The following is a 22364-nucleotide window of genomic DNA, read 5'->3' on the forward strand; positions in this document are numbered from 1 at the left end:
GTCACTGCTGCTGCATGTGTTGTACATGAGGACAAACTGTTGGCATCCTGCCACCAACTTCACACATCTGCAGCATGCTAATACCTGGCATCAGCTTGAAGCCCATACCGCTAGGTAATCCAATGGATACCAACATGGTAACACTGTGGTGGCTCAAGAAATATGCATGCCCACATTTGACAGGTGCAGAAGAGAGGCTGGCAAACCCCACCTTCCCTGATACAGGGTAGAGCCAGGGTTGCATCAAATCCCCTGATGAGGAAGGCAGAAATAGAACAAATCTAACTCTTCTGTGGCTGATGCGCAATTTCATCCAACCTGCATCATACTGTAAGATCCTTCATGAGTTTGCCAAGATTCAAAGGATCAGTCACATCACCGTGCGCTCTGAATGCAGGAGATAGAACTGAGAACATTGCCGCACAGAAACAGGACCTTTACAGCCACGATGTCTGATCTCACAATCCTCGACTTGGGGCTCATTTCATCAAGCACCTTCGGTCTGGCCACTGTAACAGCAGGATCTCCTGGCGGCCAGCTACCTTAGTTCCACTTCCCATTCCTACACGGACATCTCTGTCCACGGCCTAGAGGCTTGATGCAGGTTAGAACAACACCTCATTTTTCATCTTGCCAGTCTGATGGCATCAACACTAATTTCTCTAACAACTCTCCTCTGTTCCTCTCTCCACACCTGTGGCGCAGAATTACTCATCCCATCGCCGCCACCATCCACTCAGGTGGAGATGTTGCAGATTTAGGAGACACTTCGAAAGCACCAGCAATTTGCCAAGTTTAATTTACATGTTTTTGAAAATATCAGGCAGTGTCCTGACGGGAACAACTTTTGAGTAAACCTACTTCTATTGACATTCAGCCTTAGGATGTTTTTTGCTGAAAATTATAATTCACCCTTGCTCTAGTGTTCATTTTATGTGGTCTAATAATGAGGTTTGAGTATTGCACCAAGTGAGATAATAATAAATGAGCTTTTAAATTGTTAATGACACTATACAAAATCTAATGGATATTGTCACCATCCCCCCCAAAGAAACAACACCCTCTTAACTAGAATATCAACATTTCCCCATGGACCAAGACAGTAAATCTTGAAATTTGACAAGATGAAAAAGTGAGATGCTATGAACAGAGATGAAATAGCCAATGGGAAATGGGTTATTAAATCCAGCATTAATCTGGTTAAAATCTACAGGCGATACAAAGCAGTAAGGTATTGCAAAACTAAAATCATGAAAATCTGAAACCATGTGCTCTTTTTCCAGATATCCCCTGCAAGGGGAGACTTATCATCTGTCCTGCCCATCCTTCAGGCTTTTGTGTTTCAATAAATTCATCTCTCATTCATCTATTTTCCAATGAGTTTATGCCCAACCTTTCCTCATATACCTCTTCAACCCAGGTATCAACCTAGAGAACCATAGTTAAGCTGCCTCTAGTACAACTATATCTGCCTTAAATATGGAAATAAAAACTTTTCCTCCAAGTGCAGACTCACATACACTCTGTAAAACTGCACGACAACTTTATTCTTATTCTCCATTTACTTTGCAATTGTATAGATGAACATTGCATACGCCTTCTTAGTTACCTGGTATATACTCCTATCAAAGATCCCCGCCACCTGGGCCATGCCATCTTCTCATAGCTACCATTGGACAAGACAACTCAGAAGCCACGCCACCAGGTTCAAGAACAGCTACTTCCTTCAACCATTCAGTTCTTGAACCAACTGGCACATCTCTATTACCCCACTTCAATTTAGCAACACTTTGACCACCTTTATCATCTTAAGACCATAAGATATAGGAGCAGAATCAGGTCATTTGGCCCATCAAGTCTGCTCCGCCGTTTCATCATGGCTGATCTTCCAGTACGATGGACATTTTTTTCGCTCTAATTGTGTTCTTTCATGTAAAAATTGGTTTTAATTTGTTTTTCTTGTGAATGCCTGCTTATATGATGCTGCATCAATGGGCTGCTGGTGATGGTGGTGATGTACCTATCAGGAAGTCTCTTAAAAGATAGGGTCTTTTAAGAGACTCCTGGATAGGTACATGGAGCTTAGAAAAATAGAGGGCTATGGGTAACCTTAGGTAATTTCTAAGTAAGTACCTGTTCAGCACAGCATTGTGTGCCCGAGGGCCTGTATTGTGCTGTAGGTTTTTGATGTTTCTATGTATACCAGTGAAATTAAGTTTACCTTTGCATCTGTGTATGCAGTAAACTTTGACTGATTTCCAAATCTCAACCCTTTCCATGTTACTAACAAAGACCTGCACCCTGAGACTTTTCATCATCTTACTCCACTTAAAAAATAACACGCTCTTTCATTTTCCTTCCAAAGTTTTTAACCTCACCTCTTCCCTCATTATATTCGCCAAATTCTTGCTCACTCAGTTAACCTGTCAAGACCCTCTTGCAGGCCTCTCTGTCCTCCTCTCAACTTGCCTACCCACCTACTTTTGTATCATCAGATTGATATCTCCTCGTTAAACAGCAACAATGAAATTAGTAACCAAAGTTAACGACCCTAGTCAATCTGTAAATTACAAAAAAGAAAATCAGTGAGTTGGGTATTGACCCTGAAGCATTGAAAATAGGGCACGAGATTTGAGAGGAAGTTTAGATTCTTGAAAGAGACCCAGACCCACTGGACAATTGAAATATCCCAGTGGGCCGAGGTGGTTCTCACTTTTCATAAAGGTGCAATTGCATTCCAAGAAAGGGACAAACTGCATTCATATTGTGCCTTTCTGAAATGCTTCATAGCTCAAGTCTAATTGTCACTCAAACATACATGAATACAAACGAAACAGCATTATGCTCTGGCCAAGGTGCAAAACACAGTACCAACAGTCACACACAGCACAAAGCACATATAGCACGTACATATATCAGTAAAATACAGTTACACAAAAAATAACAGTCCAAAACCCCAAGTCCATGAATGTTGCAGAAATCCGCATTCAAGCACAACACAGCTTGCCTTCCGCCAAGCGAACGCTGGAGTGCAGCACTGACTCCAGCCTGGACACAACCCCTCCGGTGGTGTGCACCTATTCCGACACTGTTCTTCTGGGCAGCAGTAAACAGGTGAAACTGCAGCTTCGGGCCCAGTCCTCGCTCTGACTGAGGCCACACAGCTCCCCTGCCAACCGCCAATAAATCAGCGAATCGGACTTGCAGCAATCCACATTAACAACGTCCAACAGGGTCTCACAATCACAAGGAAAGCAACTACCATGATCACTCACTGTTAGATTGCACATTCCTTGGTACGCAGTCAGGAGCACAATCTGCACCAAGTCCAGCTCCTTCAGTTTCTCTGCCAACAAGCAACTCACTGACAGGGTAGACCTGCGGTTCTTTAAGTTCTTAATCTCCAGCAGGGTCTGGCAATTGTAAAAAATGTTTAAAAAGGGACAATAAGACCTTTGGTTGACCCCATAGAAGCCGCTGTGATCAAACTCACCACCATCTTACCGCAAGATTCATGCGATGTGCACTGCAATTTACGATGCGACAGATGGTTCTACGGCCATGATTTAGAGCAAGTGTGGGAGTGGGAAAGAGGACCAGGGACGTGGAAAAGAGCCAATGAGAAAGGAAATATGGGAGGCCAGAAGAATGAGAGGGGGAAAAAAATTAAAATAATGATAGAGCACTCGAGAAAGAAGAGAGATAGAGCCATTGTTTTCTCTCTACCATCAGTACCACAGGACTAACTCTAGTAACTCAGCAATGTTCCTCCAATAGAATTGTGCAAGCCTATGGCCACTGCCATCTATTAAGAAAAGGATCATGATGCATGGGATATGATCACCTCCACAACACACGGCAACCTGACATAAAACATTCAACATAGCTCTCCTGTGGATTCAAGATGGATGACCGTCACAATATTGTGCCTGACTGCCATCTTCACAAAGGCAGCTGGAGATGGGCAGAAATGTGCACAGGCACAGAAATCCCATCCCAGGTGAAAAATCTATAGCACTAGGCAAAGCATTGTCACAGAATTAATTGTTGTCAAGATGAAGCACACACATTTACAGTACCATCTTCCAATAACACACTTCAAATTGCTTACCAAAAGGTACTATTTAGGATTATTAGGGCACCAGTACTGGAGATTGACGTAAACACTTTCTGTAATGAAAGTTAAGTACGGAGCACGATATGTTTGATGTATATAACGAGTCATGAAATTAGAAATCAGGCAATAACTCAAGATCATATGTCATTTGTGACTAAAGGTGTTAAAATATAGCCAACAAGACCAGGAAACACATAAGCAGAAGAGTGAATAATTCAAAATCAATCAACTAGATTCATCTGGGTCAGTGTGATTTCATCTGCACAGCCCCTAATGGCCAGATAAATGAGAGTTAAGACTAGCTTCAATTCATTTGCCACCAGGAGATTAAATTCACAAATTTTTATGGTCTAGCTTTTAAACATTAGCAAATAACTTAAAAGCTTGTGCGAATTTGTGCTGAAAAAAAATAATTGGGAAAAGATTACAATTACTACTTACTGATGAATACGTTTACAAGGCAGTGGAAGCAAATCTTCTAATGTCAGCCCTTGGAATTCTGGTCGAGACTCTTGGAGCTTTTTAAATCGTGCAAATTGTTTATTTTTCTTTATTTGTCCCTAAAACAGAACACATGAGATGCACATTAATTAAAGGAACATTAGATGCTCATAAAGTGTATTACTTTCACACCCTGGGAAGGTATTTCATAACATTTTTCAATTTAAACTAATTGCACAGGGGCACATTATTATGCACAGGGATGATACTGAAGGTTGAAAAGGACAAAACTACCATTCTTTGTCACATCGTCCTAATTATGCAGCCCCATGTTCCAACAATTACATTTATGTAGACCCACTGTTAAAATCAATGTTACTTGTACAGCTAGTCCTTAATCAATGAAATCAGTCAATTTACCATGGTCACATCCTTCTTCTTAATTAAGACACTGATATCTCTCTCTGGCTCAGGGTCTCAAAGAGATAAATAAGTACATAGGTTGGGAACTGTCAAAGAGGTGACTCGATGCTTTTACTCCTTCAACCTTTGAAGGAACAAAATAGTGCCCTCATAACAAAAGAGGTGAAGGAAAGCTGAGCAACTTGTCCAAATAAAATTAGAATCATTATGGAAAGAGCAAGTTTCGCCATAAGATGACAACGACGACTCTAATGAGCAAAGATGTGAAGAACATGCACATTGAAAGGCAAAGACTACATTATGATGATTGTATCACATGCCACATTTAATTAGAAAGGGGACAAACTTCATTGAACAATTAGCCTTTCTTTAAAAAGATTGATTTCAGTTAAACGGCATCTTCCTCTTCCCGTCAGACTACTGAGGGATGAACAACAAAGTTAAGGATTGTACGTGCTGTTTAATCATTGCAATCATAGTTACCACGGACCATCATGGTTGCATTACCTGCAAGACTTTGAGAGCCTGCTCCATATTATCTGTGTAGGTGGTGTACAACTTCAGGTGAGGGCAGAAATTGTCAAAGCCCAATCCAAGCTTCCCATCTTCAAGATAACTCAACAGTGCCCTGTGTGTGACCCAAAAATAAATTATGTTGCTGACTGACATGCCGCACATTCAAATTATTCTTTTACAACATCATAAAATTAATTTCTGTGGCAGAGTCTAATTTCATTATTAAGGAGAGATGCAACGAAACCATAGTCAAGGAGTGAAGATTGGAAAATCAAAGATCCAATGTTGCTGTCGTGTTTTCAGCTCCTGGTCACATAGAGTCAAAAAGCATTACAGCACAGAAGTATCTAGTTTGTGACGAGCTGTTATTCTGCCTAGTCCCAAGGACCTACACCTGGACCATATCCCTCCACACCCCACCCAAAACCGCATCGCCCACTTCTGCTGGCAGCTCATTTTACACTCTCGCCACCCTCTGAGTCAAGAACTTCCCCCTCATGTTCCCCTTAAACATTTCACCTTTCACCCTTAACCCATGACTTCTAGCTCTAGTCTCACCCAACGTCAGTGGAAAAGTCTGCCCTATATATACCCCTCATAATTTTATATACCTCTATCAAGTCTTTCCTCATTGTCCTACACTCCAGTGAAAAATATTCTAACCTATTCAGGCTTTGCCTGCAGCTCAGATTATCAAGTTCTGTCAACATCGATGTAAATTTTCTTTGATATTTTTCCTGCTGGTAGGTGAACAGAACTGCATACTACATTCCAAATTTGGTCTTACCAACATCTTGTACAACTTTAATGTAAATTCCCTTCATCTGTGCTTCACACTTTGCTTATGAAGGTCAATGTGCAAAAGCTCCCGTTACAACCTTATCACCTGTGATCCACTTTCAAGAAATTATGGATGTGTATTCCCAGATCCCTTTGTTCTTCCGCACTCCTCAGTGCCCTACAGTTCACTGTGTATTTCCTTCCCTGGTTTGTCGTCCCAAAATGTTACAGCTCACAGTTGCCCAAAGTAAATTTTTCAGCCCATTTTCCAGCTGGTCCAGATCCTGTTGCAAGTTTTGATAGCCTTTCTCACTTGGTGCCATCCGCAAGTTGGCTGATCCCCAATCTTGGTGTCATCTGCAAATTTGCTGATCTAGTTTACCTTATTATCAACGAAATCATTAATATAGATGACAAACAACAACAGATCCGGCACCCGAACCCTGCGGCAATATCTGCTATTACCCTCTGGCTTCTTCCGCTAAGCCAATGTTGAACACCTACGCTCTGTCCGCCAGAGAAAGCAGGATCTCCTAGTGGCCACACATTTTAATTCTACGTCCCATTCCCATTCTGATATGTCTATCCATCCACGGCCTCCTCTACTGTAAAGATGAAGCCACACTCAGGTTGGAGGAACACCTTATATTCCGTCTGGGTAGCCTCCAATTTGATGGCATGAACATTGACTTCTCTAATTTCCGTTAATGCCCCTCCTCCCATTCTTACCCCATTCTTTTTTTTTATTTTTTTCCCCGTTTTTTCCCTGTCTCTCTTTTTTCTCCCTCTGTCCCTCTCACTGTAACTCCTTGCCTGCTCTCCATCCTCCGGTGCTCCCCTTCCCCCTTCTTTCTCCCTAGGCTTCCCATCCCATGATCCTCTCACTTCTCCAGCCTTGTATCCCTTTTGCCAATCAACTTTCCAGCTCTTAGCTTCATCCCCACTCCTCCTGTCTTCTCCCATCATTTCGGATCTCCCCTCCCCCCTCCCACTTTCAAATCTCTTACTACCTCTTCTTTCAGTTAGTCCTGACAAAGGGTCTCGGCCTGAAACGTCGACTGTACCTCTTCCTATAGATGCTGCCTGGCCTGCTGCGTTCACCAGCGTTTTTTGTGTGTGTTGGTTGAATCCAGTCTGCTACTTTATCCTGAATGCCAAGCGACTGAACATTCTGGACTTGCCTCCTGTGTGCAACTTTGTCAAAGGCCTTGCTAAAGTCAACGTAGACAGTGCTCACTGCCTTTTCTTTATCAACTTTCCTGGTAACCTCCTCGAAAAACTCTGCAAGATTGGTTAGATATGATGTATCACACACAAAGCCGTAATTAGGCCCTGTCTATCCAAATACCTACATATTCTGTCCCTTGCAGAACATTCTGATAATTTACCCACTACTAACGTCAGGCTCACCAGCCTATGAAGCTTATTCTTCAAGCCTTTCTTGAACAATGGAGCAACATTAGCTATCCACCAGTCCTCTGGCACCTCACCCTTGGTTGAGGATGTTTTAAATACATCTGCCAGGGCCCCATGCAATGTGAAATACATGAAACCCAGACTAGATGAGCCTCTACAGATTGCAATATGGCAGGCAGACTTTGACCTCGATGGAACTGCTGTCAGCCAATTAGTTGTTGAGGATGGTTTATGAGTCTTTCTGGCTCACCAATCTGCACTGCCCAGCAACCCACTGATTTAATCCCAGCCTAATCACGGCACAATTTACAATGACCAGTTAAGCTACTAACCGGTATATCTTTGGACTGTGGGAGGAAACCAGAGCACCTGGAGGAAACCCACATGCACAGGAGAAGAACGTACAAACTTTCTTACAAAATTGAACACTGAACTCTGACACCTCAAACTGTAATAACGTCGTGCCAACAGCCACGCTACTGTGGTGGCCTTCAAGGTTTCTCGAAGCCTCTCCGACTCTCACTTTATACAACTGACAGCACCTCCACAGACGATCCATTAAAATCCTAAAGTTTGCGGATGACACGACTGTAGTTGGTCTCTTTATCTGATTACGATGTGACCTGCTATCAAAGAGAGATAGACTGTCTTGCAGCATGGAGTACTAGTCACAACTTGGAGCTTAATGCTAATCAAGAGAGTGGTAATGAGGATTGCCTTGCCCTACAGCCTCTACCTGCTCCCCCCTGGAAACTAATGGTCGGGTGTGCCTGTGGTCAAGTCTTTCAAATTCTTGGGGACTACCAATACCAGTGCTTTGAAGTGAGACAAGCATGTTACACTTATCAATAGGAAAGCCCGCAGAGATTACTTTTCCTATGCCAGCTCAGGGTGTATCCTGATGAACTTTTACTCAGCCATCACTGAGACTGTGTGACCATCTCTTATCACTGTAGATACCCCAAATCTGACAATAAGCAGAAGATATTGTGCATACGCAGTGGTCAATCTATAAAGAAAAAACAAACGCTAATCTTTCAGATCAATGACACGTTTTTCTCAAACTATTTACTCCCATCTCCACAGGTCCTGCCCAATTTATAAAGCAATTTCGTTTCAGAACTTTATAACTTTATGGCATCAATACAGAGACACAGACTACTGCAGATGCTGGAATCTGACAAAATATTGGAAAAACTCAGAAGGCCAGGTAGCATCTATGGAGGGAAATGGATGGTCAATATTTTGGGTTGAGAACCTTCACCTAGTCCTTGGATCCAGATAGAGTGTTTCAACCTGACATATCCATTTCCCTCTATAGAAGCTGCCTGACCTATTTACTTCCTCCAGAACTTTCCATGTGGCATCACTGTAGCGTTTGCAGAAACCCAGCTGTCAAAGAGTAGGCCATCAAGTCATTATAGCCGGGTCTGCTTAAAAGATTAAGGGTGGTTTTCTATCACAGCATCACTTTCCTGCACTATCCACATATCCCTTTATCAGCCAGAATTCTCTCAGCCTTTATTTCAAATGAACTCAATGACTGAATTTCCAGAGTTTCTCTATGGTAGAAAATGCACCATATTCATCAACCTATGAGTGAAGAATTTCCTCATCTCTGCCATTATGGCCTACCCATCTGTCTAAGTTTTGGACGCCAGTCAGAACAGGCATTTTCCCTGCATCCACTCTGAGAAGATAACTCTGTAAAATTTGACTGAGATCCCTCATTTCTGCAAATTCTAGAGAATGATGGCTGAGTGCCTTCAATCTCTCCTCAGCTGGCAAGCACACCATCTCAGGAACCAGCAATCTTTACCACATCCTTTCCAAGACATATACAATCTGTTTTAGGTAAGAAGACCACAGAATATCCTAGATGCAATCTTACCAAGGCTATATAAAAATGACACTCTTACACATATACTCTGATTCTCTCATAATAGAAGCCAACGTACCGTTTGCCTTCCCAATTGCTTGATCCAGCTATAATGTTAACTTCCACCTAAATTCTCCTGAACTTTTGTGCATCTCAGTCTTTCATTTAAAACAAAAGCCTTCCTGATTTGCACTAAAGTGAATGACCTCACAATTTCCAGATCCATCATGTTCTTGTCCACTCACTGAGCTGGTCTATACTCCAAAGCATCCTTATGTCTTCCTCCTGACTCAGTTAGTTTGGTATCATTAACAAATTTGCAAATTGGACACTTCATCCCCCTCACCAAATTGTTGACATACAGTACATTATGAATAGCTGGGATCCAAGCAGTGATCCCTATAGTGTTTGACTGGGCTCGGCCTGTCAACTGAGAAAGATCTGTCCATTCCAAGTTCTTCCTTTTTGTCTGTGAATCAATGTTCAATCCATTCCTGTGTACACCTAATTCAAAGTGTTCTAACCTTGTTGAATTATAAGGGTCATTTCAAAAGGCACGGAGTCAAAGAGTCACAGAGCACTACAGCACAGAAGCAGGCCATTCAGCCCATCTGGTTCATGCCAAACTACAAATTGCCTGTACTCTTCAACCCATGCCTGGACCATAGTCCTCCCTTTATGTACTTATCCAAAAAAAAACATAAATGTCCACTAGTTGCCCCCTTATTTATTTTATCAGTTACATCTTTGGAAGTTTCTGAACAGAATTTTAAAGGCCTTTGGCCCATGGCTGCTGACAAAAATCAACCAGCTAAAATGGCAAATTATACACAGGAGCATCAGTTTGGATTAAACCGATGTCAGGTATCAGACTGTGAAGATGATGCGTCCAGCCTGTTTGAGGGCAAAAAGGTAAAATCTAAGTTAACATTTCGCTGCAGTCCAGAAATAGCAGGAAGTGCAGAAAGGCACATCACTGGAGTTTAGATCCATTGATTGAATTTAAGCCAAAGCCACAAAGTAATATAAATGGGAGTCAAGCCTGCCCTCCCATTCAATATAACCACTGATCTGCACTAGTCTCAACTTCACTTCTGTGCTAGTTTACTGTAGCCCTCAGTCCTTCGATCTTTCAAAAAAGAAGTGATCCTGCTGATTCGAGCAGAAATAACATATTCTTCCTAAGGAGGAATATGCTGCTCTTTCACTCAGCCAAACACACATTGAACTCACTGTCTCAGCTGGTGCCTTTGTGGGCTTTATTTTAAGTAACCACATACAGTATATTGTTTTCTCTCAACTTCATCCAGGTTTATTGTTCTTTTTGCCTGAAAGGTTAGAACTTGCATTTATATAGTGCCTTCAAATACCTTTAGGGTATCTGAATGTGCTTCAAGAGCAACAATTGGCTTTTAATTGTACCAAGAGATCAACAAGCAATGGTTCAGTAACAGATTTAAAGCTAATACTTTTTTAAAAAAAGTATACCTATTTACTGAATGGATGGACTTGAAGGTACAAAATATGGCATCTCGTGCTGCTGGTTGCAGAGTCCCCTTTGCCTTTAAAATCTCTATAAAATACTAAAATACAAGATAGTTAAACATTTATGAGAATGTTTCTGAAAAGAAAAAAAACTCAACGTTGCATGTGGTCATATATATATGTTTGCACAGAGCTCTCCATTATATGCTTACCACTACAACCAACTCCAGCTGTTCGAAGTACCTCCGTTCAGTCTCAATTAACTCTTTTGCTGTCCGAATCCTCTTTCTTTCCCACCGTGCTCGCTGTTCCTGTACGGCTGTTCCTCCTAAGTACTTCAGTTGAACATGCCTTGCCATCGAGGCACCAGGCTGATCACTGGAAGCTGGTCATAGGAACAGCAATTACAGAGTAACGTTCAGCAGAAAGAAATCATTTCAAAACCAACACCTAATTTAACTTTTATTTGATACAAAATAAAACAGTAACTCCGAAAACTGTGTTTTTCCCTACCCATTGTTATAAGAATTTGTAGTTTAAAAATACTTCGGAAAAAAAAATCAACATTTTTCATTTTAAGCAATAAAGTCTAAATACTATAATTCTCAGGACAAATGCTATTATTGTAGTAAAGACTGCCTGCAATCCATCTAACAGCTCCAAATTGTAAAATACAATCCTGATGCAAAATAATGGCTGAATTTCTACAATCATAAATAAGTCTACATTTAACTTGTATTTCGAGACAACAAAGCTGTTTTATTTTTACCCCTGACATTTTAAACTGAATAACAAAAAAAAAAGACCAAACACATATTTAGCTTTGATTTTTTTTTTGCTTTGCTTGGGGGAGACTGATGTCGGTAACCAGATCAGAAGAACATATTGATGAGGCTCCTTTGCTGCTGATTTATGAGGCTGCAGCTCAAGATATACCAATGACCACCTGATGGTGCACCCAAGATTAACAATGCAGTGTTTTTGCAATGACCTCAGGAAGAATACAAATCTATCCCAGAAAATAAAGGGAGTCAGTTCGTAACTGCACATATAAAAAAAAAGGGAAGAACAAGTGGAAGATGTCAAGAAACGAGTTTGAAGAAAATACTAAAAATTCATTGCGAGGAATAAAAACAAACATTAGTGACTGAAGGTTTTTGCGGCAGTTTGCTTTTTTTTGTAAACTGGCAAGTAATAGTATAAAAATAATATTCAGAAGGCTCTCCAGCTTTCAGTAACAGCAGGACGTGAACTAACCCGTGCCAGGGTAAGTGCGCTTTGTGGCATGATGGCAATTGGCATATCACTGTCATATTTTAGCAGTAACTGATCTATAATGAATCTCTCTGTGGGAGAGCCACTTTTGAGTCATGAAATCATATCTCATAAAGCTGGTGTGGCTAGAAGTGCGCTGGTCCAGTTTCAAAGTAATTAGTCCTAGTAATTAATTTCTCCTTTCTGGATTCTGCAGTTTCCTTTTAGGCTTTATTCTTTCGACACTTGACGCTGCCATCAAGAGCCAGGTCCCATTCCAGAATTTGAACAGTTACGCAAACATCACAACAAGATCCGAAGAAGTGACTTCTGATGTCCATTGTTGCTCTTCAACTAACATTCACCTGGTTGCTTACATAATTGTGCTGATCTTCAGAAGTCATTAATTAAATGTGAAGTGCTTGGGACGATTCCAAGGGATGTGAGAAGGTGATGCCTAAATCAGGATATTGTTTTTAATTTGCAGTTTATTTTCCCTGTTTCTGTTCCTGTTGTTTTCTTCATGAATAAAAGTTGCTTTAAGTGGAAATCTTCTTTAAAATTTTTATCACATATCTTCCAAGGCATGACACATAAAACAACAAATAGGAGAGGAAATAAAGGACCAGTTTCAGGTGATGTAATCCACATCTTCTCACCTCCCTGGTCCCTTTCCTCAATTTTGCTTATTCACCCAGTTTCGCTCTATTCAGGGCATTTACAAAGACAGGTGTGTAAAAAGAGCCCATTGGGGACCCGAGTCACCTCAACCACAAACTGTTTCAACTGCTACCATCCGGGAAATGGTACCACAGCACAAAAGCCAGAACCAACAGGCTCCGGGACAGCTTCCTCCACCAGACCATCAGACTGCTTAACTCATGCTGACACAATTGTATTTCTATGTTATATTGACTATCCTGTTGTACATACTATTTATTATAAATTACTGTAAATTGCACATTGCACATTTAGACAGAGACATAACGTAAAGATTTTTACTCATATATATGAAGGATGTAAGTAATAAAAGTTCAATTCAATTCTCTTACACACACACAATTACTTGATCATCCCGTTTCTTTCCCATCCTCCAGCCACTCCATCTGCCCATCACTCACTAATTCCTCCCAATGGGTCCCCTACCCTGCTTCCCATACTCCATAAGACCGTTAGTCAATAAGGGAAGAGCAGAACTAATCCATTCAGCCCATCAAGTCTGCTCCAACATTTCATCTGGCTGATCCACTTTCCCTCTCAATTCCATTCTCCTGCATTTTCCCAATAACCTTCTACACCCTGACTAATCAAAAGCCTATCAACTTCCTCCTTAAATACACCCACTGACTTGGCCTCCACAGCCACCTTTGGCATCAAATTCCACAGATTCGCCATCCACTGGCTAAAGAAATTACTTCTCATCTCCATTCTCAATGGATACCCCTCTATTCTGAAGCTGTGCTCTCTGATCCTAGACATCCACACTATAGGAAACATTCTCCCCACATCCACTGCTATGAGGCCTTTCAATATTCGATAGGTTTCAATGAGATCCCCCATGCACCCCCCCCACAATCTTCTAAATTCTATCTCATACAGGCCCAGAGACATCAAATGCTCCTCATAAAATAATGCTTTCATTCCCTGTATCATTCTCATGAATCTCTTCTGAACCCTCCCCAATGTCAGCACATACTTTCTTAAATAAGCAGCCCAAGACTGCTCACAATACTCCAAGTGAGGCCTTGCCAATAGTTTATAAAGCCTCAGCATTGCATCCTTGATTTTATATTCTACTCCTCTGAAAACGAATGCTAACATTTCATTTGCCTTCCTTACCACTAATTCAACTGACAAGTTAACCTTTAGGGAATCCTGCACAAGGATCCTCAAGTCCCCTTGCACCTTGGATTTGTGAATTTTTTGCTCATTTAGAAAATAGTCTGCACTTTTGTTCCTCCTTCCAAAGTGCATGACCATACACTTCCTGACACTGTATTGCATCTGCCACTTCTTTGCCCATTCTCCTAATCTGTCTAAGTCCTTCTGCAGCTTCTCTGCTTCCAGAGCGCTACCTGCCCCACCACCTAACTTCGGGTCGTCAACAAACTTGGCCAAAAGCCATCAATTCTGTCATCCAGTTCACTGACAAATAACATAAAAAGAAGTGGTCCTACACTGACCTTTGCAGAACACCACTAGTCACCGGCAGCCAACCAGAAAAGGCTCCCTTTATTCCCACTCTTTGCCTCCTGCCAATCAGCCACTGCTTTATCCATGCTAGTATCTTTCCAACAATACCATGGGCTCTTATCTTGTTAAGCAACCTCATGTGTGGCACCTTGTCAAAAGCCTTCTGAAAATCCAGGCTCACAACATCCATCCATTCTCCTTGTCTATCCTGACTGTTGCTGCTTCAAAGAATTCCAACAGTATCGTGAGATCTAATCCTTAACAATCGACTCCAAGATCTTCCCAACCACTGAGGTCAGACTAACTGACCTATCATTTCCTTTCTTCTGCCTCTCTCCCTTCTTGAGGAGTGGAGTAACAGACGTAATTTTCCTCCCCCCTTCAAATGCCAATCATACCTCCTCACTTGGATCCACCTATTGCTTGTCAGCTCTTGATGCACCCCTTCCTCTCACCTCTTTATACTCAATTAACCCCCCTCCACCTTCAGTCCAGATGAAAGGCCTTGATCTGAATGGACAAATTGGCTGTCTATTTCCCTCTGAAGATGCTTCCTGACACGTTGACTTTTTCCTTTCTCTATTTTTTTAAATCCAAAATCCAGCATCTGAAGTCTCTTAGGTCTTCATGAGGACAGAGGAGTTTGACAGACTGCCTGCCTGGAATGGTTCTGTGAAAACTCTACATCAAGCTGTCACTTTACTAGTACTTTACTAGTACCGGTGACCCCTGTTTCCATCCAGGGGGTCAGTGCGGACATGGTGGAGGATTACAAATACCTGGGGATACGAATTGACAATAAACTGGACTGGTCAAAGAACACTGAGGCTGTCTACAAGAAGGGTCAGAGCCATCTCTATTTCCTGAGGAGACTGAGGTCCTTTAACATCTGCCGGACGATGCTGAGGATGTTCTACGAGTCTGCGGTGGCCAGTGCTATCATGTTTGCTGTTGTGTGCTGGGGCAGCAGGCTGAGGGTAGCAGACACCAACAGAATCAACAAACTCATTCGTAAGGCCAGTGATGTTGTGGGGATGGAACTGGACTCTCTCACGGTGGTGTCTGAAAAGAGGATGCTGTCTAAGTTGCATGCCATCTTGGTCAATGTCTCCCATCCACTACATAATGTACTGGGTGGGCACAGGAGTACATTCAGCCAGAGACTCATTCCACCGAGATGCAGCACAGAGCGTCATAGGAAGTCATTCCTGCCTGTGGCCATCAAACTTTACAACTCCTCCCTTGGAGGGTCAGACACCCTGAGCCAATAGGCTGGTCCTGGACTTATTTCATAATTTACTGGCATAATTTACATATTACTATTTAACTATTTATGGTTCTATTACTATTTATTACTTATGGTGCAACTGTAACAAAAACCAATTTCCCCTGGGATCAATAAAGTATGACTACGACTACGTTGGTAGGTAATATCTCCAGAAATTTGTGAGGATTTCACAAACCTTGTATGGCCTGGGATTGATTTTACCATGCCTGAACTTAGTGCCTAGCGCAAGGAGCAGGTGGTCCATTCAACATCATCTTTTATTCTGCCTGAACTTGTGTCGTATCATAGTAGACTTCTTGACCTCTTTAGCAAACTCAGCAGCCAAATAATTAGATGAAGGTCTGGAGACACATACAGGCCAAACTGGTTAGGGTGCAGATTTGACCCTTGTCATTGACCAATAGTCATAAAAAGACCCGGTGGATTTTTATTTCTGACAGTCATAGAGATTTTGTGTCTTTTGCTACTAAGTCTACTTGCTGTTTTACTTTTTTTTCCCCCAGTTACAGTAGGTGATAAGAGAACATGTCTACCATGAGCAAAGTACCTCTAAAATGATTTTTTAAATATATTTTGTTTACTACAGCAAAAAGCATGTCCTATTATTTAAATAGGAATGGAACTTGGAACTTCCATCAATCCAGAATCTCACACTGTATAATGTAACCATTAATGTTGCAATGTGAGCATTATTAAAAGTAAGTTACTACTAATTAGGATAATGGGGGGTTTTACTTCCGTTCTTTTTACTTCCAGTGTGCTTTGTATATAGTGTTCCTGCCATGACGTATGGGTTGTGAATGCCTCTGTATATACATAACGGTTTTGACGTTCGAGATTAAGTTGTTTCTTTGGGCATGAAGTTGTCGAGTGTGCCTTTTTCAAAGTAGAAGCTACCACATATTTTTGGTGATGAGGTGAACTGGTTTTGTGGACGTGTCGGCACGTCTCGAACGGGAGCAGCAACACCGATAAGGGGCCTTACACTCAGATGGCTACGTTTGGGACTATCAGTGAATTTGTGGAGGTTACAGAGGACTGGCTGTATGAGGAAAGGTTGGGACACTTTTTCTGTGCTAATGGAATTACTGAGGAGGCTAAGAAGCACTCTATTCTCCTGAGTGTTTGTGGGGCAAAGACTTACAAGCTAATAAGGAAATTAGCCACACCACATAAACCGGGCGACATTCCATATGACGAACTAGTCAAGCTCATGGGGAACCACTACAATCCGAAATCCTCTGTGATAGTCCAATGGTGTAAGTTTCACAGCCGTTTCAGGAAGCCGGGTCAGTCTGTGGCCAATTTTGTGGCCGAACTTTGGCAGCAGTTGGAGCATTGTGATTTCGGAGCAGTGTTGGGTGACATGCTCCGTGATAGATTGGTATGTGGTATTAATAATGGTGGTATACAACGCCGCCTGTTAGGGGAAACCCCACCTGACATTCAAGAAAGCCTTAGAGATTGCCCAAGGCATGGAGATGGCTGCTAATAATGTCAAGGGTATCCATAAAGGACATGGGGGGGTCGCAGTTGGCGGCAGTGCACCAAGTCAGGAGGGAGACTGGTAAACAGGCAAAGCGGGTGGAATGTTTCTGGTGCAGAGGAATGAACTAGGCAAATGATTGCAAATTCAAAGACACTGTCTGCCATGCTTGTAGCAAAAAGGGACACTTAGCTAAAAAGTGCAGAAGTTCAAAGGGTAAGATTAAGCCTAGGCAGGGGAAAGCTCAACGGGCTCAGGCAGCCACACACCATCTAGAAGAAGCAGATGAAGAGGCAGCGTGTGCCTACAACATGTTTGCAGTGGAAACAGATGAGGAACCACCTGAACCATATTACGCCACAGTCACTGTCAGGGGAAAGGACATTAAGTTTGAGATTGATTCAGGGTCTACTGCATCGGTCATTAGTGAGGAGACCTACAGGAGGACATGGGGGTCCAACCTGCCTCCCATTAGACCGTCAAAGCTCAAACTTAGGACCTATACGGGGCAGCCCATACCTCATTTAGGGGTGTTATATGTGGACATTTCAGCCGGGGGTCAGAAGGCTGAAGTCAGGCTGGTGATAGCTAAGGGTAGGGGGCCCAGTCTTTTGAGTCGCGATTGGCTTCGCATAAACTGACATGAAATTAAGTATGCACACATGACGAAGGAAGTTCTGCAGTGGTACAGTGACGGTTTCAGGGACGAGCTAGGAACACTGAAGGGTGTGACAGTGAACCTCCATGTTGACCCTGAGGCTACACCACGTGTTTTTAAGCCCAGGTCGGTGCCCTATGCCATGAAAGGCAAAGTCAAGGAGGAGCTGGAACATTTACAGAGGCTGGGCATTATTGAGCCCGTCCAGTTTTCAAGGTGGGCGGCTCCCATTGTTCCAGTTTTGAAGGCAGACGAAACGGTGAGGATATGTGGGGATTATAAGCTTACGGTGAATCAGGTCTCTATGCTGGAGGAGTACCCATTGCCACGGGTGGATGACCTGTTTGTGACCCTGACAGGGGGTAAGCTGTTCACAAAGCTGGACATGAGCCATGCCTACCAACCGCTGCTGCTGGATGAAGATTCAAAGGAGTATGTCACAATTAATACACACAAGGGATTATTCAAGAACAGTCGCCTGGTGTTTGGAGTGGCGTCCAGTCCTGCCATTTTCCAAAGGACAATGGACACTTTGCTGCAGGGGATTCCGCAGATAGCAGTGTACCTTGATGATATTTTGATCATGAGGGCTACGGAGGTGGAGCATCTGGCTAATTTAGAACGGGTGCTGAAGAGGCTCTCAGACGCAGGGCTGCTGTTGAAACGCGGAAAATGTGTGTTCCTGGCATCGAGTGAGACTTACCTGGGACACAAGATCACAGCTGATAGGCTTTGCTCTGTGGAGAACAAAGTGAGAGCTATTAAGGAGGCCCCAAGCCCTAAGACCGTCAGGGAACACAGATCACTTTTGGGCATGGTGAATTATTATGGCAAGTTTCTTCCTGACCTCTCAAGGGTTTTGACCCCGCTGTATAAGCTGCTTCACAATGACACTAAGTGGCAGTGGGGTGAAGAGCAGGAGAAAGCTTTCAAGGAAGTGAAAGAACTCCTCCACTCAGCCAAGCTGCTTGTTCACTATGACTCAAACAAGGAGATCACCCTGGCATGCGATGCCTCGCCCTATGGAGTCGGGACAGTTCTCTCACAAGTAATGGAGGACTGCTCAGAGAGGCCTATTGGTTTTGCTTCACATACCCTGACAGCTGCTGAGAAGGGTTGTTCACAGCTAGACAAAGAAGGTCTGGCCATTGTTTTTGCGGTCAAACGCTTTCATCAGTACCTTCATGGACACGTATTTACAATTTATACGGACCATAAAGCACTAATGAGCCTGTTCAGTGAGACTAGCGGTATACCAGCATACTATAGTGTACAGAGCGGGTGGGGATAATGCAAACACCGATGCACTGGGTCGACTACCTTTACCTGAGTAACCTGTTACCAGATATGTGCCTCCAGAGACTGTGTTTTCATTGCAGAGGCTGTCAGAGACCACTGTAAAGGCGACCAAGATCAAGCAGTGGACAGAGAGGGACCCAATCCTGTCCCAGGTCAAGACTTTTCTTTTACAAGGTTGGCCCAGAGTCGTGGAAGGAGAGGAACTGAGGCCTTATGCCAAACACAAGACAGAACTCAGTCTGCAGGACGGCTGCATTTTCTGGGGAACGAGGGTCATCGTGCCTCCCCCTGGCTATTCACAGATTGTGGAGGAAATTCACGAGACTCATCCAGGGGTGTCTTGAATGAAAAGCCTTGCAAGATCCTATGTTGGGTGGCCAAGAATGGATCAGGATCTGGAGAACAAGGTAAAATCATGCACGCAATGTCAGGCTAATCAGAATATGCCAGCTCCTTTGCATCCATGGGAGTGGTCAGACCACCCCTGGACTGGGCTACATTTGGACTTTGCTGGCCCTTTTATGGGGCAGATGTTTCTTGTAATGGTAGATGCGCATTCTAAATGGATCGAAGCTCACATCATGAGCACCATCACCAATCCCTCAACCACAGACAAACTCAGGCAAGTATTTGCAGTCCACAGTTTGCCTGACACTCTGGTCACTGATAATGGCCCGACGTTCACCAGTGAGCTGTTCAGTGAGTTCATGCAGCAGAATGGCATTCATCACATTCAGATGGCCCCTTTCCACCCAGCCTCCAATGGTTTGGCTGAGCGGACTGTTCAGACAGTTTTTGTTTGTTGTTGTTAGATTGAATGTTGAATCTGTCATGTTTTCCAGGTGTTTTGTATTGGTAAACTGTTGCTGAGATACGAATATAAGTTTTCAGGGGTACGTAAGTTAATACTGTAACACCACTGTTTTTATTTCCTAGTATTTTTTACATTTGAGGAATGTTGGATTTTAAAGGGGGAGTAGTGTTGTAATGTGAGCATTATCAAACGTAAGTTAATACTAATTAGGATAATAGGAGGTTTTACTTCCGTTCTTTTTACTTCCACTGTGCTTTGTATATAGTGTTCCTGCCATGCCGTATGGGTTGTGAAAGCCTCTGTATATACATACCGGTTTTGACGTTCGAGATAAAGTTGTTTCTTTGGGCATGAAGTTGTCAAGTGTGCCTTTTTCAAAGCTGAAGTTACCACAATTAAGTCAGAGAAAAGTTTGCAGTGAATATGGCACAAGGAAGGAAAAAAAGCAAAGGAATTTTCTAAAAAAAAGGAACAGATTTAAAAATGTAAAGTTTTCACCAGGCATGGTCCACCATTCTGAGGAATGTTAATGTAGAGGGAAAGGGCAACTGAGTCAACTAGTTATCCTAATCCCATTTGTCAGGAAAATACTGAGGCAAGTTACTGAGGTGTATAGAACACCCAGTAAAAGCTTAATGTGAAAGAGAAACTATGTTTAACAAATATATTAGAGAGATATTTATCCAATAGAGCATATGAAAGGAGAAACAATAGTTGTGGTATGTAGTTTTTAAAAAAAGATAGTTGATAAGACCATATTCGAATAGATATAGAAAAATTAGGCCATTCAGCCCATCATTCCTAGCTGACTTTTAAAAGAAACTTTCTCCTGCCTCCTCATCATAACCATTAGCTTCTTTACTGATCAAAACTCTATCAATCTCTGCCTTAAATACACCTAATGGCTTGGCCTCCACAGCACTCTGCGGCAACAAATTTCACACATTCACCACCTCCAGCTGGAGAAAACCACCCTCTCAGTTGTAAAGGGACCTCCCTTTTCTCAGAGTCTGTGTACTCAGGTCTTAGTCTCCTAGAATGAGGAAAGCTGCCTTTCAACTGATGTCACACAAAAAGGTTTTTGTATAAGGGAAGGGTTCATTGGCGTACACCGTAGAGGCTAATGAATACACTGGGAACTAGGAGTAAAGGTGGTCAGACCATAGCTAATGAAGTGTTGCAAAGATCAGTGCATGGACCTCAGCTACTTAGAATCTATGTCAGTGATTTAGATAAAAGGGATCAATTATAAAATATCCAAATCTTACGATACAAAGTTAATTTGAAGAGTAAGCCACAAAGACAAAGAGATTGTAAAGAAATGTAAGCAAGTGACTGAATGAGAAAGCGGTAAAAGTGTACACTGAGAAAAATGTGGAGACAGTTGTCAGAATAAGAAACAGTATTTTTATTTGGCTAGAAAGAAGGAAGTATTGGAATTCAGATATATCAGGGTGTCCTCGCATATCAATCAGAGAAAATGAGCATGCAGCTACATCAAGCAATTGGAATGGCAAGTTGCACATTGGCCTCCTTTGTAAGCGGCTTGAAGTACAAGACCACGGTCATCTTGATACAATTACAGAGGACTTTGGCAAGATCACACTTGAAGAAAGAATCATTCCAGAATGAAGGAGCTGTCAGTTGGCTGAGCAAAATGGAATATGATCTCTAGAGTTCAGAATAATGGAAGGCAATCTCATTGCAACATACAAGATTCTGACAGGACGGATGTTGAGATTAGCTGGGAAGTCTAATACTAGGGAGGTAGTCATAGAGTAAGGGGTTGGACTCAAGACTGATATCATCTATTGGGTTAGGGGTCTTTGGAAGTGGTCTTCCTCCAGAAGGCTGCTCAGTCTTTGTATATATTTACACCTGAGTTTGATAGCTTTTCCACATGTTCAAGTGGATATCAGGTAGAAGACTAATCACACTGCCCACTTGTGCTCCTACGTACAAGGATGTAGGCGACTTCTCTTGGTGGAATTGACCAGGCCCAGATACTGGTGGGAATCAGCGTCTGACTTCATAGGGCAATAAATGATTGCATAACCTGTTATAGATACCTTCTTCCCTTTAACTCTCTTCCTATCTCTGCCTTTTACACATGCCACAAAACCAAATGCAACTAATATTTTCACACCAGTAGCAAACAGCAATATACTATAATAGCCAAAAGGTCAACTCAACTACTTTGGAAGCCTTGGAAAAGTGATAAATGCTGGCCAGGGAACAAGGAGAGAGGCACTGAATATTTTTTTACAGTTTTGTTTCAGCCAAAACAGTCCGTGCTTTCTTCATTCCCTTTGAGA

The 22364-nt window shown here is 42.4% G+C and overlaps 1 protein-coding gene across 4 annotated transcripts in view; it reads right to left on the reverse strand.

The window, feature by feature from the left end:
• Window positions 1–22364, reverse strand: part of arhgef39 (Rho guanine nucleotide exchange factor (GEF) 39) — a 90509-nt gene that overhangs the window by 43038 nt on the left and 25107 nt on the right. For all 4 annotated transcript variants that reach the window (XM_063072418.1, XM_063072416.1, XM_063072415.1 and 1 more), the window contains 4 exons: window positions 11270–11442; window positions 11061–11155; window positions 5489–5609; window positions 4559–4677 (listed from right to left, as the gene is read on the reverse strand). In XM_063072418.1, coding sequence (XP_062928488.1) covers window positions 4559–4677; window positions 5489–5609; window positions 11061–11155; window positions 11270–11442 — 508 coding nt within the window. The remainder of the gene's footprint in view (window positions 1–4558; window positions 4678–5488; window positions 5610–11060; window positions 11156–11269; window positions 11443–22364) is intronic.

The sequence above is a fragment of the Mobula hypostoma genome, chromosome 20 (assembly GCF_963921235.1).
Source record: "Mobula hypostoma chromosome 20, sMobHyp1.1, whole genome shotgun sequence".
Taxonomy (NCBI): domain Eukaryota; kingdom Metazoa; phylum Chordata; class Chondrichthyes; order Myliobatiformes; family Myliobatidae; genus Mobula; species Mobula hypostoma.